The sequence below is a fragment of the Daphnia pulicaria genome, chromosome 6 (assembly GCF_021234035.1).
Source record: "Daphnia pulicaria isolate SC F1-1A chromosome 6, SC_F0-13Bv2, whole genome shotgun sequence".
Classification (NCBI taxonomy): Eukaryota; Metazoa; Arthropoda; class Branchiopoda; order Diplostraca; family Daphniidae; genus Daphnia; species Daphnia pulicaria.
In genome coordinates, this window is record NC_060918.1 from 23,615,471 (window position 1) to 23,632,828 (window position 17,358).

The following is a 17,358-nucleotide window of genomic DNA, read 5'->3' on the forward strand; positions in this document are numbered from 1 at the left end:
TTACTTTTGAGTTTCAACAAACAAAAGAGGCGCCTTGGCATAATTTGAAACTGTGACCGATCACTGAAAAGGACCAATTTTACGACCGAAAAGGGACACGAGAGCCCAGCTGACTGATATGCTATTGGAAATCCCATAAACAAAAGACCAATGTGTTGATAACAAAGCAAGAGACCAGCAGGATCACAAACAAACCTTGGCGATTTCGACTTTGACGTAAAGCAAAGTTAAACAGATAAACAGCAGCTTTCAATCTAATTTTCAAGGGGATATCGTACAAATCTTAATAAAACAGGGGGGAAAAGGCAACAGCTATTTCATATCTACGCAACATCAGTTGTTTCTAGGTCTCTGTAGCGTTTTGAGAAGGATCTTGTTTTTACATTCGACCAGACGCCACCTCAGCAATTTATCAGAAGCTTTTAGACTACATCCATTCTGAAAGGGACCTATCGTCAAACAAGACTCATTAAACAGCATTTGACGATTTGGTTGCCTGTCACGTTCCACGTCACGTCAAGCGCAATCCTGCCATCAGTCTCTCTCCAGCAGTGACTTCGGAGCAATAGACTTGCTCAACAAGTAGGTTTTACCATTGATAGCAACCAAAATAAAAATATTTTAGTTAAGTTAAGAGTAAGAACTATTTCTCCTATCCATTTAAAACTAATAGTTGTAACTGTAAACTCGATTCTTTCCCTATCCTCCTATCTATTTGACAATTGATAAACGATGATAAGCGTGAAGCTATTTAGATCGTAAATCAAAAGAAAATTTTGTTTTGTGGCAGGAATCTTCAATTCGTATAAAAATCGCGGATGTTTCTGAAGTCAAACTTGTCGAGAAAGAGTCGCTAGGCAATCAAAAGGAAACTATACCGCGCCAACTGAATCCGCGACTGAGCCCACAGGAATTAACCCAAAAGTCACGTGACCATAATTAAAAAAAAAAAAAAAAACTTAAAAAATGAGCTTGAAAATTAGTCTGAAAAAGAAGAAAAAGCCGGATTTGGATTCAAATCCCCAAGACGCTAGCAACGATGATGAATTGCCCAAAGAGTGCTCAGAGAGTGACGCCACAGAGGGAAAGCTGGATGAAGCAGCAGATAAAGTCATTGATGAAGTCGAAGATGAAGTCAAAGAAGAAGTCGAAGATGGAGTCAAAGAAAAAGGTAAATTGAAAGAAAAAGTCAAAAGTAAAGATAAAGTCAAAGTCAAAGAGAAAGTCAAGAAAGCAGAGGGCAAATCGAAGGGCGCTGGAGCCTTTGGAAGCCTTTTTGGTAAGAAAGTCGCAGCGGCTGCAGAGGAAGCGGTTGGTGATCCGGACAAGGCCGTTGCAACAATTGAAGAAGACTTGTCTGGCATTGATGAAATAATCAAAGATCCAACTAACGTGGATTCCTGTATCGACGGAGTATCACAAGTCGTTGATGAATCGATCGACCAAAAGGAAACTGAATCCGCGACTGAGTCAGAAGAAGAAGCAAAGGGTACGTTACCAGATACGAAAAAGAGCAAGAAAATGAGCCGAGGAATGAGCCTGAAAAGAAAGAAAAAGCCAGATTTGGATTCGAATCCACAAGACGATGGGAAAGAAGATGAATTGCCCAGCAAAGATTGTCTGGAGAGTGAAACCACAGAGGAAAAACCGGATGAAGCAGCGGATGAAGCAGCGGATGAAGCAGCGGATGAAGTCACTGATGAAGTCGAAGATAAAGTCAAAGAAAAAGATAAAGTAAAAAGTAAAGACAAAGATAAAGTCAAGGAGAAAGTCAAAGATGTCAAGAAAGCAGAGGGCAAATCAGAAGTTCGATCGAAGGGCGCCTTTGGAAGTCTTTTTGGCAAGAAAGTCGCAGCAGCTGCAGAGGAAGCGGTTGGTGATCCGGACAAGGCCGTTGCAACAATTGAAGAAGACTTGTCTGGCATTGATGAAATAATCAAAGATCCAACTAACGTGGATTCCTGTATCGACGGAGTATCACAAGTCGTTGATGGATCGATCGACCAAAAGGAAACTGAATCCGCGACTGAGTCAGAAGAAGAAGCAAAGGGTACGTTACCAGATACGAAAAAGAGCAAGAAAATGAGCCGAGGAATGAGCCTGAAAAGAAAGAAAAAGCCAGATTTGGATTCGAATCCACAAGACGATGGGAAAGAAGATGAATTGCCCAGCAAAGATTGTCTGGAGAGTGAAACCACAGAGGAAAAACCGGATGAAGCAGCGGATGAAGCAGCGGATGAAGCAGCGGATGAAGTCACTGATGAAGTCACTGATGAAGTCGAAGATAAAGTCAAAGAAAAAGATAAAGTAAAAAGTAAAGACAAAGATAAAGTCAAGGAGAAAGTCAAAGATGTCAAGAAAGCAGAGGGCAAATCAGAAGTTCGATCGAAGGGCGCCTTTGGAAGTCTTTTTGGTAAGAAAGTCGCAGCAGCTGCAGAGGGAGCGGTTGGTATTGTGAACAAGGCCGTTGCAACAATTGGAGAAGACCTGCCTGGCATCGATGAAATGAGCAAAGATCCAACTAACGTGAATACCTGGATCGACGGAGTATCAAGTGTCATAAACGACGGATCAGCAGAAGTAACCGACGGAGTAGCAGAAGTCGTAAACGAAAAATTGGCAGAAGAGCAATCAAAAGTCACGTCACCAGAACCGAAAAAGGGCGTGAAAATGAGCCTGGGAATGAGCCTGAAAAAGAAGAAAAAGCCAGATTTGGATTCGAATCCACAAGACGCTGGCAAAGAAGACGAATTGCCCAGCAAAGATTGTCTGGAGAGTGAAACCACAGAGGAAAAACCGGATGAAGCAGCGGATGAAGTCATTGATGAAATCGAAGATAAAGTCAAAGAAAAAGGTAAAGTCAAACATAAAGTCAAAAGTAAAGAAAAAGTGAAAGATGAAGTTCAAGGTGTTGAAGACGCCAAACCTATCAAGAAAGCAGATGGCAAATCAGAGAATCGATCGACGTTCGCTGGAGCCATTGGAAGCCTTTTGGGTAAGAAAGTCGCAGCAGCTGCAGACAAAGCGATTGGTGATCTGGACAAGGCCATTGCAACAATTGGAGAAGAGCTGCCTGGCATCGATGAAATAATCAAAGATCCAAATAACGTGAATACCTGGATTGACGGAGTATCACAAGTCGTTGATGGATCGATTGACCAAAAGGAAACTGAATCCGTGACTGAGTCAGAAGAAGACGAAGACAAAATCACGTCACCGGAACCGAAAAAGAGCCTGAAAATGAGTCTGAAAAAGAGCAAGAAAAAACCGGATTTTGATTCAGAATCACAAGACGCTGGCAAAGATGATGACATCCTAGAGGAGAAATCGGATGAAACTGATGATAAAGTCACTGAGGTAATTGAAGGTAAAGTGAATGTTACAGTCAAAAGTAAAGATAAAGTTAAAATAAAAGTCAAGGATGTCGAAGACACCAAAGTGTTCAAGAAAGCGGATGGCAAATCGACGTTTGCTGGAGCCATTGGAGGCCTTTTTGGCAAGAAAGTCGCAGCGGCTGAAGAAGGAGAGGCCACAGGCGGAGAAGACCTCGTAAGCGACAGACTAGCAGGAGTCGCTGATGGTAATCAAACGGAAACCGATTCCTCGACTGAGTTAGAAGAAGAAGAAGCAAAAGTCAAGTTACCAGAACCGAAAATGAGCCGGAAAATGAGCAAGAAAGTTCTTGGTACAGAAGATGAATTTACCAAAAAGTGCTTGGAGGATGGCAGTAACACGGTACAACCGGAAGAGGCCGATGGAGTCACCGATGGAGCCACCGATGGAGTCACCGATGAAGACCTGGGAGACACAGATGCAGTCAAAGATGTAGTCAAAAGCAAAGCCAAAAGTAAAGCCGAAAACAAAGTCAAAGTTGCCAAAAACGTAAAAGGTGACAAAGATGAAGATGAAGAACGTAAAACGAGAAGTAAAGGCAAAAGCAAAGTTAAACTTGACAAGAAAGTAAAGGGAGATGAAGTTGAAGACCAAGTTGAAGATGAAGCCGTAGATGAAGTCAAACGTAAAGCCAAAAACAAATCTAAAGTTGGCAAGAAAGTAGAAGCTGATGAAGACGAAGATTTAGAAGTAGAAGAAGACTCAGACTCGGACGAAGATGAAGTCAATCGTAAAACCAAAGGCAAAACTGGCAAGAAAAGACAGAACAAAAAAGTTCGAACGGCGGTCGTTTCCGTAAGTAAAGCTGTCGGAGGTATTATTGGCGGGCAAATCGGATCGGCTGCAGTTGGTGCCATTGTCGGAGCCGTTTACGACGTGGGCACGGCCATTGCCACACGCGGAGATGAGATGAACGGCATTTGTGGAATAATCAAGAATCCAACTAACGCCGATTCCTGGATCGAAGGAGCATCAAGTTTGACTAAAGACACACAAGATCAAAACATTTTTGGCAGTGAATCGGAAAGTGAACCATCGCCCGAGTCAGAAGAAGAAGAAGAAGAGAGGACGCCAAAACGGAAAAAGAGTCTGAAATCAAGTAAGAGCATGCAGAAGTCAATGGAAGTCGATTCAGACCCAGTAGACCAAGACCTTGTGCGCATCTACGACATTACCTCGCAGACAATGAGAAAGATCCTGAAAGAGTCCGGGATCGCTTTACCGGAATATCAAGGCGGTCGAACGGTGTCTGCCCTCGTTAAGCAATTACAGCGACTGACAGAAATGGCCAAAAACGGGTCGTTCACTTTGCATTCCTATTACAAACTTTACGACAGTCTGCACGAACTGGTGACCGTCCACAAAGCAGAGTTCCAAATGACAAGCCCATCGACCATCACGCTCACCGTCGCTTCCGAATCCGTTTGCTTCGACGAAACTCTGAAGCGCTTCATAGCCAAACTTCTTCTGCCCGTTCACGCGGCCCACAAAGTCCCGTTGAAAGACGTTGCCAATGACAAGAAATTCCACTGCATCTACCGATTCCGCTGCATCATTTGCGCTCGCCACGGAAATGAATTCGTCTACGTCGGCCAATCGAAGAATTTCAAGCCTCGGTTCGAAACCCACACGGGGCAGATGTTGCGCGATTGGGTAAAAAGTGAGGAAAGGTCCACACTCTCGATAGGAATTCCCCTCGCAAAATCCACACCCCGAAAGTCGTCGTCTACTGTATTCGACCATCCAGGGCACTGCCACCCTGACGTGGTGGTAAAGTTTAGCGAGATCCTCGAAGTGGACATAGTCCATCGATTTATCGAAATCAACAAAGACAAAACAATTCGAAAAAACTGGGAAACATTCAGTCAGTGGCTCTTCAAATCAATTGAATACGATGACGACGATGACGATGACGACGAAACTGAAAATATTACTAAAAATGTTACTGAAAATGAAAATTTCACTGAAAATTTCACTGAAAATGCAAAAGAAACTGCAAAAGAAAATGCAACTGAATACGAAACTGAAACTGAAAATGCAAATTTAACTGAAAATGCAACCGAAATTGGAACCGAAATTGGAACCGAAAATGGAACCGAAAATGACACCCAAAACGCAACTGAAAAAGAAACTGAAAATTTACCTGAAAACTTAACTGAAAATGGAACCAACAACCGAACCGAAAGCGCAACTGAAAATTTAACTGAAAATGCAATTGAAAAAGAAACTGACGACGGCCCTGAGTTCTGATTCTTAAATATTTCGCATGTTAAAATTAATGACCAACAAGACTTTTAACACATTGATTTTCTTTTTTAGATGGTCATTTTAAGTTTTCTTCATTTTTTGTTTCAATAAACCGACTAATAAAAGTATACTTCTATATTTTTATGTGTTGTTATTCCTTTGTGTAGATTCGAATCCTGACTGGCTGTTGCTGCAGTAAAAAGAATCTGCGCATGTAAAGAAACGAACCCAAAAGTGGTGTGAAGGCCATTGCCGTTCTTATGTGAGAAGCTCAAAATTTATCAGAAATTTGATGCAATTAGCAATTTTCTACTAACCAGCAATCCAACAACTTGACCACAAAAGATTAAACAAATATCTTGCGCTAATATAAATTCCTTCGCTACTTCATATCGTTCATTTTACTTTAGGGAATAGAGTACTACCTTTCGACAAGGACGGTGGGGACGGTGTGTTAGTTGCGGCTGCTGCAATTCCCCATTTTGTGTTGCTGTTGATCTGAAGGACAGAAGAAGCAGCAGACAGATGACCACAATTGAGATGGACTGGTAGTAGGCCGTCGTGCCGATGACTCAACGGAAGGAAGGTGCCCAGTTCTTCCGGCATTCTTTATCTCTTCCTTTTCTGCAATTGGAAAATTGGACAACATGGAATGTAGTAAAAGAATCTGAAAATTTCAAAAGATGAAAAAATATCTCCACTCTCTATTCGACTCATTTGCTTTCGCTCGACATCGTTTTGGGACGCCAGGAAAAGGAGTTAAATATCCTAAGCCAAGAGGAATTCCATGCAACTGGCTGGTGATGAATTAAGAAAGCGGTAAATTGCGGAAACCGTAGTCAAAAATGGTGAAAATTAGGAACGAAAATAGGAGAAGAGATCAAGCATAAAATAAATAATACCGCTGTATAGCAATTCAGTCAGCTTTGGTCGTCAAATGATGCGTATGCCAATTTCTTTTTCACCCCTTCTTTCTAAGGTGGCAGTCGGTATAGCCACCCGGCGGAAAATAAAAATCATTTGGTTCTTTAATGGCACTTACCCCAATCAGGAATTAAGTTGCCGATTCTCCGGTCAGCAGGACACAGCACATAGACGCATCGCGGATGATCTAAGCCTGAAAGTTGTCGAGGCAAAAAAAAAATTCTGAATGAATGTTAAATGAAATCTTTTATGAACATTCACAGCGCCGGAATCAGACTGGATTGAACTCGACATGCTACAGCATTTTACCAGTCGGAACAGTCAAACGAAGAATACCTATTGGTATACAAGGAAGCTTATTAAACTCAAAATCACTTGCGCGTTCTATTTCATCTTGTTTCAGCCAATCTTACGTAAAAATCACAAATACTTTGATCACATTTTTTAGACAACTTCAGCAATTGTAGCAAAACGCTGGATTAGTAGTCAAAGAGACATACGAATTAAATAAGAGTGGATTTTCATCTGGAATTTTTCAAAAAAAAAGGGGGGGGGGTTACTGGGAAGTCTCGATCTTCCCGTTCAAACCTAAGCGGGCATTGCTCTCGGTTATTTGCTGGTTTTTCTTTGGACGCAAGTACAAAAAATTAAAGAGCAAGTAGATGAACCCAGCGATGAACGACATGACACCCAACACGCGGAAAGTCACTCGCTGGCCATACCCATCAATAAGTAGGCTTCCGCCATAGCTGCTTACTCCCCAGCCTGGAATGCGAAAAACAATCAGTAAATGAACCTACCGCGTATTCTATAAAAAAAAGAGTAAATAAGAATGTCTTCATTAAATAACCTAGTCCGAAAGTGATTCCTGATAACAGTCCTTGAATAGAAGCCACGTTAGTCGTCGTCCCTAGCTCATTTGCATACGTTATGAGCGCCGTGCGTATCAGAGTACTGGAAATGGCTTCCATTGGCTCAAACAGAAGACACAAGTTCGGGTCGTACAAAAACGAGTATCCTTCATCATGCGACAATCACGAGGGGATAATTAATTTAAAAATAAAAAAGCAACAATGCAGTGAACGATGTATACCTATAAATCGGATCATGCCTGCTCCAAAGCAGATAGTTATTACATTTGGGTGGCTCAGCTTTCGAAAGATGCGGTCAGAAAAGATGAGCAACGGGATAGAAGCTAACGACTGGAGCGTGTTGGATAGCCCCATCAAAGATTTGGTACCCCCAATCTCTTCCAAAAAGGGAAAAGTCCAGAAAATCCCGTAACCATGGGCGATTCCTGATATGACATAAAGAGCAATAAACGATAAATCAGGCTATATAGTGCGTTCTTTTAACATGCTCTAGTCACTATTGATTTACCTGAAAGGAAGCCGGCGAACAACAACAGGTCCAATTCGACGTTTTTCAACAAAGATGTCACATCTTTGAATGGAGATTTCGCTGGAAGTTTAAAATCAAGATTGATCTTCAACATGACGATGGCTGCAATTGTAAATAAACCAGCAAATAGGTAGAAAGCAGGCCTGAAGAATTATGGATTACAATCGATTACATTCTTTTCTCCTTTTTAAATAAATAAAATGAAATAAATTTAAAAAATATCGATTACCGAATATTGCCTTGAGTGTTGGTATCCGAGCTGAAATAGTCAATCAAGGCTCCGGAAATTGGAGAGAAAATGGCGACCCCAATAAATCCAAACATCCTCTGGAAACCGTAATCGCCGCCTACTTGGTTGACCAGTGCCACAGATGCTGCCACAAAGAGATCCAGCACTCCGCACGACGTGTCAAACAACAAGCGAACAACCATGTAAAGCCCGAACGTGAGCTTAGGATCGATGTTTTCGTATTCAACCATATTAGAGCATAAATCGGAGCGATTGACACGAACAATGCATTCAGGCTTGCAAATTTGGTAGATGGTGTTGTTGTGGTCCGTTTGATTGATGTCTTGGTAATGGTGATTCTGCCGGAACTTGTAATTTCTATTGTTGGATGTACAGTAGACATTTCTCATCTTCTGTTCGTCTTCGCTATCCACAGCGATCAATGGTAAGGAGAACATTCTGGTTGATTTGGCAGATGGAACTAGACCAAAGGTGAAATTCAATGATACTTTTGTGGAGTAATCACTAGAGAAGGAGCAAGTATCTACTTCGCCCAAGAAGCAAACCAAACCCAGAGTCCAGTTTTGGGAAAAGAAAATAGAATCACGAAAACTAGCCGCGGGAAGTTCCTCGACATTGAGCATTTCTTGCGTTGGCAAGGGATTGGCCTCTACATGGAAGGGATCCGGCGTTCGATTTTGGTTGTAGCAGACGTAACCGCATGCTTCGAGTACGGCCGGAACATTGGTTGTGCTTTGGTTGCCTTTGGGTGATTTCAAGTGGCACGTAGTCGAGTCGAGGTCTGTCACCTCAGGATGTGGTGAACGATAGTCGCTCGTTTCGTTTCCACATCCAACTGCCAACGTCATGCTATCCGGGAACTTGTGCGGGATTCTTCCGACTGGGATCACCACGAAGAGAAGTGATACAGCAACCACAATCGTGGTCAGTACGCACATCATCACCTGAATCAAAGTTTTGAAATTACATCAAACAAAGATACTCATCTAATGAGTGGAATGTTACCCTGAAATTTCCAACTTTATCGGCAATCAAGCCAAGGAAGAAAGGCGCAAAAACGGCTGCAACTGAAGAAACACTGTTGATAATGCCCGTCTCTTCGACGGTCATTCCCAACGATTTCATGTGGATGGTGATGAACGAGAATAGCGATCCTATGCCTATACGATGGACAAAGAAAAGAGTTGTTTATACTTTATCCGCTAAACAAAAACGGAACAACACTGCCTACCTGCAAAAAGGATAAAAGTCAGAACTTTCACCGGAATCAACTCGCGATGCTTCAAGTCGTAAATGAGCAAAGCCAATCCTTTCCTCTTGACCTCAGTTGCAGCAGGTTCTCTTCTCGAGTTCTCGTTGAAATCATTTTCGTCCATGTGGCTGTGTCGTCTGGCAAAACTGCAATTTAAGAGAAGGCAATCAAATCAGAGTCAAAAAGTGTAGGAGCGATTCAATACAAACGAATGTCGCAAATGCTGGATTGCAAATAACAACAGAAATAAAATACTCGGACAGTTACGGATTGAAGGGAAGAAGCGAAAGTATTCCATTTTCACCCGTTGCCGGCCGCTACAGGATCCAGGGCGAACAGAGAGCGAGCGGGGATTACCATAAGATATTTTGGTACAAGCGAATCTATTTGTCTACGTCAAGTGAAAAGACCGGTATTTTGAACACAACATTGCCACGCTGGGAAAACTAAATTGCGCAAGGCTTGATTTGCGAGTTATCCTCGACATTTTTAAAGTCAATCGAATAGCCAAAGCAGAGGTGACAATCATGAACTCGATTAGGAACATCATCACTATTTGTTTACTTACCAGTTTATCTTTTAGAAGCGAGATTTCTTCCACGCAGTTAACCAACAATTCTGGTAGAAGTAAACCAATAAACAGCGAAGAATTCCAGCAGATAAGCGGAGTAATTTCGAGCGTGGGGATTGCCTCTATTGCCGTTCGTGTCGCAAGAATAACTGCAGTTTTGAGCAATGTAGAGTTGGCGAGCCATTTTCTGCAACAGGAGAGAGAAAATACGGTACTTTGAACTTTGGATTTTTAGTCATCTCGAACACCTGCGCGATTATTCAATGTGTGTGGCTACATTTAAGGAAAATCATTTTGACGCTTGAAGGCATTTTCCGAAAATGCCTTCAAGCGTCTTTATTGCAAGACGTGAAACTTGTTAAAATGTCAGGGACAGGTATAAACCATGAGTGACAGAGGGACTCAAATGACCACAACATTTATGCTCTTTGAATAATCACTTTCAATTACAATTACAAAAGTGAATACTGAAAACATCTGTGAAATCACACAGGTAGTACGTGTTATTAAGAGTGACAGAAAACTAAATAGAATAGAAAAAACTATATTACCTGGTCATGAAAGTTTCCTTCTGTAACGCATTTGGATCTCGGATAATACAACTCATTTTGAACGTTCTGATGAAGGCATGACGTCTAGCAAGTCTCAGATTGAAAACAAAAAAAAAACAAAAAAACACTTCGGTTAGAAATTCCTGCAGAAAGAAACGGTGAAATTTAGAGTAAGACCCTATAACAATAATTTCATAATGGTTAAAATTCCTACATACCAGTTTTCCAATTTCCAGCATTTTTATTTGCAAGATCTCGTCCAGTCGTCCGTCGGTACCGTCACTTGGAGAATGCGGATTGTGGACTTGGAGAATAATGAATTGATTTGCACTCTAGCGGGAAAAATGATTATTTTTATTAGAAGTAGAAAACTGTACAACTTGAACCTGGCTACTGGTAAATACATTGTCATTTTGACAAGTGTTTCAGATGTTGAACTACAAAACCACATGCTACTTTGAGGGGTAACTCATGCTGCTTTAAGGGATTGCAATCGGCTGCCTTTTTGTTGTGAGTAAATCACGAGATGTGATTAAAAACCCTTAGCGCAGATTTCCACAAAAAAAAAATAAAAAATAAAATAAAACTTTTGGTCTGCTTAAATAACGAATACTTGTCAATCTTTGTATAAGCTCCCAATGAAATTTTCAAATTTTCCTTTTATGTAAGACCTTCTTATGTCGCTAGATGCCAGTCATTTATCATTCAAGATTGGACGACTTTTTTTGTTTGGTCTCTTATCATTATTTAAAACTTCTGAGTTTCAACAAACAAAATAGGTGCCTTGGCATAATTTGAAACTGTGACCGATCACTGAAAAGGACCAATTTGACGACCAAAAAGGGACACGAGAGCCCAACTGACTGATATGCTATTGGAAATCCCATAAACAAAAGACCAATCGACCCGTGTGTTGATAACCAAGCAAGAGACCAGCAGGATCACAAACAAACCTTTGCGATTTCGACTTTGACGTAAAGCAAAGTTAAACAGATAAACAGCAGCTTTCAATCTAATCAAGTTTTTATATCTTCTCTTATCTTTCAAGTTGGTATCGTACAAATCTTAATAAAACAGGGGGGGAGGGGAAGGCAACAGCTATTTCATATCTACGCAACATCAGTTGTTTCTAGGTCTCTGTAGCGTTTTGAGAAGAATCTTGTTTTTACTTTCGAAACGACGCCACCTCAGCAATTTATCAGAAGCTTTTAGACTACTTTCATTCGGGAAGGAACTTAATCGTCAAACAAGACTCATTAAACAGCATTTGACGATTTGGTTGCCTGTCACGTTCCACGTCACGTCAAGAGCAATACGGGCATCAGTCTTTCCAGCAGCGACTTCGGAGAAATAGACTTGCTCAACAAGTAAGTTTTACCAATGATAACAACCAAAATAAAAATATTTTAATTAAGTTAAGACTAAGAACTATTTCTCCTAATCCATTTAAAACTAATACAAGTTAGAACAGTAAACTCGATTCTTTCCCTATCTATATGATAAACGATGATAAGCGTGAAGCTACTAAGATCGTAAATCAAAAGAAAATTTTGTTTTGTGGCAGGAATCTTCAATTCGTATAAAAATCGTGGATGTTTCTGAAGTCAAACTTGTCGAGAAAGAGTCCCTAGGCAATCAAACGGAAACTACACAGCGCCAACTGAATCCGCAACTGAGCCCACAGGAATTAACCCAAAAGTCACGTGACCATAATTTAAAAAAAAAAAAGACTAAAAAAAAAGCCTTAAAAAATGAGCCTGAAAATGAGTCTGAAAAAGAGCAAGAAAAAGCCTGATTTGGATTCAAATCCCCAAGACGCTAGCAAAGATGATGAATTGCCCAAAGAGTGCTCAGAGAGTGAAGCCACAGAGAGAAAACCGGAAGCTGAAGATGAAGTCATTGATGAAGTCGAAGATCAAGTCAAAGAAAAATGTATAGTGAAAGAAAAAATCAAAAGTAAAGATAAAGAAAAAGTCAAAGATGTCAAGAAAGTAGAGGGCAAATCAGAGAATCGATCGAAGGGCGCCTTTGGAAGCCTTTTTGGCAAGAAAGTCGCAGTGGCTGCAGAGGAAGCGATTGCTGATTTGGACAAGTCGATTGCAACAAACGGAGAAAACCTTCCTAGCATCGATGAAATAATCAAAGATCCAACTAACTTGGAAGTTTGGGTCGATGGAGTATCACAAGTCGTTGATGGATCGGTCGACCAAAAGGAAACTGAATCCGCGACTGAGTCAGAAGAAGAAGCAAAGGGTACGTTACCAGAAACGAAAAAGAGCAAGAAAATGAGCCGAGGAATGAGCCTGAAAAAGAGCAAGAAAAAGCCAGATTTGGATTCGAATCCACAAGACGATGGGAAAGAAGACGAATTGACCAGCAAAGAGTGCTTGGAGAGTGACACGACAGAGGAAAAACCGGAAGAAGCTGAAGATGAAGTCATTGATGAAGCCGAAGATCAAGTCAAAAGTAAAGAAAAAGTCAAAAGTAAAGATAAAGACAAAGATAAAGTCAAGGATAAAGTCAAAGATGTCAAGAAAGCAGAGGGCAAATCAGAGAATCGATCAAAGGGCGCTGGAGCATTTGGAAGCCTTTTTGGCAAGAAAGTCGCAGCAGCTGCAGAGGAAGCAGTTTGTGATCTGGACAAGTCAATTGCAACAATTGGAGAAGACTTGTCTGGCATTGGTGAAATGTGCAAAGATCCAACTAACGTTGACTCCTGGATTGACGGAGTATCAAGTGTCATAAACGACGGATTAGCAGAAGTCGTAAGTGACGGACTGGCAGGAGTAAGCGACGGACTAACCGGAATAAATGACGGACTGGCTGAAGTGAACGAAGGACTAACCGGAGTAAGCGACGGATTAGCAGTCGCAAGTGACGGACTGACAGGAGTAAGCGACGAAGTAGCAGAAGTCGTAAGCGACGGATTAACCGAAATTTACGAAGGACTGGAAGGAGTAAGCGACGGTCTAGCCGATCTCAGCGACGGAGTAGCAGCAGTCGTAAGCCTCGGCCTGGCAGGAGAAAAATCAAAAGTCACGTCACCAGAACCGAAAAAGGTCAGGAAAATGAGCCTGAAAATGATTCTGAAAAAGAGCAAGAAAAAGCCGGATTTGGATTCAGATTCACAAGAGGCTAGCAAAGAAGATGAATTGACCAGCAAAGAGTGCTTGGAGAGCGACACCATAGAGGAAAAACCGGAAGAAGCTGAAGATAAAGTCACTGATGAAGTCGAAGATGAAGTCACTGAAGTGATTGAAGGTAAAGTCAAAGAAAAAGGTAAAGGCAAAAGTAAAGATAAAGTTAAAAATAAAGTTAAAGACACCAAAGTTCAGAAAGTTGTCAAGAAACCAGAAGGCAAATCACAAGTTCGCTCAAAGGGCGCTGGAGCATTTGGAAGCCTTTTTGGCAAGAAAGTTGCAGCGGCTGCAGAGGAAGCGGTCACAGTCGGAGAAGACCACGTAAGCGACGGAATGGCTGATGGCAATCAAACGGAAACCGATTCCTCGACTGAGTCAGAAGAAGCAGCAAAAGTCACGTTACAAGAACCGAAAATGAGTCTGAAAAAGAGCAAGAAAAAGCCGGATTTGGATTCGAATTCACAAGACGCTGGGAAAGAAGATGAATTGCCCAGCAAAGATTGCCTGGAGAGCAACACCGTAGAGGAAAAACCGGAAAAAGCTGAAGATGAAGTCATTGATGAAATCGAAGATCAAGTTGAAGATCAAGTCGAAGATCAAGTCGAAGATCAAGTGAAAGAAAAAGCCAAAAGTAAAGATAAAGTCAAGGAGAAATTAAAGAAAGTAGAGGGCAAATCAGAGACTCGATCGAAGGGCGCTGGAGCCTTTGGAAGCCTTTTTGGCAAGAAAGTCGCAGTGGCTGCAGAGGAAGCGATTGGTGATTTGGACAAGTCGATTGCAACAAACGGAGAAGACCTGCCTGGCATCGATGAAATAATCAAAGATCCAACTAACTTGGATTCCTTTATCGACGGAGTATCACAAGTCGTTGATGGATCGATTGACCAAAAGGAAACTGAATCCGTGACTGAGTCAGAAGAAGAAGAAGTCAAAATCACGTCACCGGAACCGAAAAAGAGCAAGAAAAAGAGCCTGAAAATGAGTCTGAAAAAGAGCAAGAAAAAGACGGATTTAGATTCAGAATCACAAGACGCTGGCAAAGAAGATGAATTGCCCAGCAAAGAGTGCTTGGAGAGTGACAACACAGAGGGAAAAGCGGATGAAACTGATGATAAAGTCACTGATGAAGTCACTGAGGTAATTGAAGGTAAAGTGAAAGGTAAAGTCAAAAGTAAAGATAAAGACAAAGTCAAGGAGAAAGTCAAGAAAGCAGATGGCAAATCAGAGAATCGATCAAAGGGTGCCTTGGGAAGCCTTTTTGGCAAGAAAGTCGCAGCGGCTGAAGAGGGAGCGGCCACAGGCGGAGAAGACCTCGTAAGCGACAGACTAGCAGGAGTCGCTGATGGTAATCAAACGGAAACCGATTCCTCGACTGAGTTAGAAGAAGAAGAAGCAAAAGTCAATTTACCAGAACCGAAAATGAGCCGGAAAATGAGCAAGAAAGTTCTTGGTACAGAAGACGAATTGGCCAAACAGGGCTTGGAGGATGGCAGTAACACGGTACAACCGGAAGAGGCACTAACCGATGGAGTCACCGATGGAGTCACCGATGTAGTCGAAGATGAAGTCACCGATGAAGACACAGATGTAGTCGAAGATGTAGTTAAAAGCAAAGCCAAAAGTAAAGCCCAAAACAAAGTCAAAGTTGCCAAAAACGTAAAAGGTGACGAAGATGAAGATGAAGAACGTAAAACAAAAAACAAAGGCAAAAGTAAAGGTAAAAGCAAAGTTAAACTTGACAAAAAAGTAAAGGGAGATGAAGTTGAAGACCAAGTGGAAGATGAAGTCAAACGTAAAGCCAAAAACAAATCTAAAGTTGGCAAGAAAGTAGAAGCTGATGAAGACGAAGATTTAGAAGAAGAAGAAGACTCGGAAGAAGACGCGTACGAAGACTCGGATGAAGATGAAGTCAATCGTAAAACCAAAACCAAAGGCAAAGTTGCCAAGAAAAGACAGAGCAAAAAAGTTCGAACGGCGGTCGTTTCCGTGAGTAAAGCTGTCGGAGGTATTATTGCCGGGCAAATCGGATCGGCTGCAGCGGGTGCCATTGTCGGAGCCGTTTACGACGTGGGCACGGCCATTGCCACACGCGGAGATGAGATGAACGGCATTTGTGGAATAATCAAAGATCCCAAAAACGCCGATTCCTGGATCAAAGCAGCATCAGGTATGACTAAAGACACACAAGATCAAAACATTTTTGGCAGTGAATCGGAAAGTGAACCATCGCCCGAGTCAGAAGAAGAAGAAGAAACGACGCCAAAACGGAAAAAGAGTCTCAAATCAAGTAAGGGCAAGTCGATGGAAGTCGATGCAGACCCAGCAGAGCAAGACCTTGTGCGCATCTACGACATTACCTCACAGACAATGAGAAAGATCCTGAAAGAGGCCGGAATCGCTTTACCGGAATATCAAGGCGGTCGATCAGTGTCTGCCCTCGTTAAGCAATTACAACGACTAACAGAAATGGCCAAAAACGAGTCGTTCACTTTGCATTCCTATTACAAACTTTACGACAGTCTGCATGAATTGGTGACCGTCCACAAAGCAGAGTTCCAAATGACAAGCCCATCGACCATCACGCTCACCGTCGCTTCCGAATCCGTTTGCTTCGACGAAACTCTGAAGCGCTTCATAGCCAAACTTCTTCTGTCCGTTCACGCCACCCACAAAGTCCCGTTGAAAGACGTGGCCCCCAACGACAAGAAATTCCACTGCATTTACCGATTCCGCTGCATCATTTGCGCTCGCCACGGAAATGAATTCGTCTACGTCCGCCAATCGAAGAATTTCAAGCCTCGATTCGAAACCCACACGGGGCAGATGTTGCGCGATTGGGTAAAAAGTGAGGAAAGGTCCACACTGTCGATAGGAATTCCCCTCGCAAAATCCACACCCCGAAAGTCTTCGTCTACTGTATTCGACCATCCAGGGCACTGCCACCCTGACGTGGTGGTAAAGTTTAGCGAGATCCTCGAAGTGGACATAGTCCATCGATTTATCGAAATCAACAAAGACAAAACAATTCGAAAAAACTGGGAAACATTCAGTCAGTGGCTCTTCAAATCAATTGAATACGATGACGACGATGACGATGACGACGACGAAACTGAAAATGTTACTGAAAATGAAAATTTAACTGAAAATGCAAAAGAAACTGCAAAAGAAAATGCAACTGAAAACGAAACTGAAAATGCAAAAGAAAATGCAACTGAAAACTTAACTGAAAATGGAACTAACAACGGAACCGAAAGCGCAACTGAAAATTTAACTGAAAACGCAATTGAAAAAGAAACTGACGACGGCCCTGAGTTCTGATTCTTAAATATTTCGCATGTTAAAATTAATGACCAACAAGACTTTTAACACATTGATTTTCTTTTTTAGATGGCCATTTTAAGTTTTCTTCATTTTTTGTTTCAATAAACCGACTAATAAAAGTACACTTCTATATTTTTATGTGTTGTTATTCCTTTGTGTAGATTCGAATCCTGACTGGCTGTCGCTGCAGTAAAAAGAATCTGCGCATGTAAAGAAACGAACCCAAAAGTGGCGTGAAGGCTATTTCCGTTCTTATGTGAGAAGCTCAAAATTTATCAGAAATTTGATGCAATGAGCAATTCTCTACT

At 41.7% G+C, this 17,358-nt stretch overlaps 2 protein-coding genes and 1 long non-coding RNA gene across 3 annotated transcripts; 2 read left to right on the forward strand and 1 right to left on the reverse strand.

The window, feature by feature from the left end:
- Window positions 1-198: 198 nt before the first annotated feature.
- On the forward strand, window positions 199-17,182 carry LOC124342543. The gene is made up of 3 exons (XM_046795517.1): window positions 199-582; window positions 791-2,878; window positions 12,552-17,182. Exons 2-3 carry the CDS (start codon window positions 967-969, stop codon window positions 17,045-17,047), a joined length of 6,408 nt encoding a protein of 2,135 aa, XP_046651473.1. The 5' UTR covers window positions 199-582; window positions 791-966; the 3' UTR covers window positions 17,048-17,182.
- LOC124342637 lies at window positions 6,935-10,225 on the reverse strand. Its single transcript, XM_046795701.1, has 8 exons — window positions 10,036-10,225; window positions 9,447-9,613; window positions 9,221-9,375; window positions 8,195-9,159; window positions 7,945-8,108; window positions 7,658-7,861; window positions 7,415-7,582; window positions 6,935-7,329 (listed from the first exon to the last, which is right to left on the reverse strand). Exons 2-8 carry the CDS (start codon window positions 9,589-9,591, stop codon window positions 7,121-7,123), a joined length of 2,010 nt encoding a protein of 669 aa, XP_046651657.1. The 5' UTR covers window positions 9,592-9,613; window positions 10,036-10,225; the 3' UTR covers window positions 6,935-7,120.
- LOC124343013 lies at window positions 10,421-10,914 on the forward strand. Its single transcript, XR_006919098.1, has 3 exons — window positions 10,421-10,531; window positions 10,603-10,759; window positions 10,826-10,914. It is a non-coding gene; the product is annotated as an uncharacterized LOC124343013 (long non-coding RNA).
- Window positions 17,183-17,358: the final 176 nt, after the last annotated feature.

Excerpts from the sequence above, each read along its gene's own strand:
- LOC124342543 (XM_046795517.1), top strand. The coding sequence starts at position 967 with ATGAGCTTGAAAATTAGTCTGAAAAAGAAGAAAAAGCCGGATTTGGAT. Across the intron at positions 2,879-12,551 it reads AGTCAAACATAAAGTCAAAA|ATAAAGAAAAAGTCAAAGAT; the intron begins GTAAAGAAAAAG and ends TCAAAAGTAAAG.
- LOC124342637 (XM_046795701.1), bottom strand. The coding sequence starts at position 9,591 with ATGGACGAAAATGATTTCAACGAGAACTCGAGAAGAGAACCTGCTGCA. Across the intron at positions 9,376-9,446 it reads GACTTTTATCCTTTTTGCAG|GCATAGGATCGCTATTCTCG; the intron begins GTAGGCAGTGTT and ends TCCATCGTATAG. Across the intron at positions 7,330-7,414 it reads AGGAATCACTTTCGGACTAG|GCTGGGGAGTAAGCAGCTAT; the intron begins GTTATTTAATGA and ends TTCGCATTCCAG.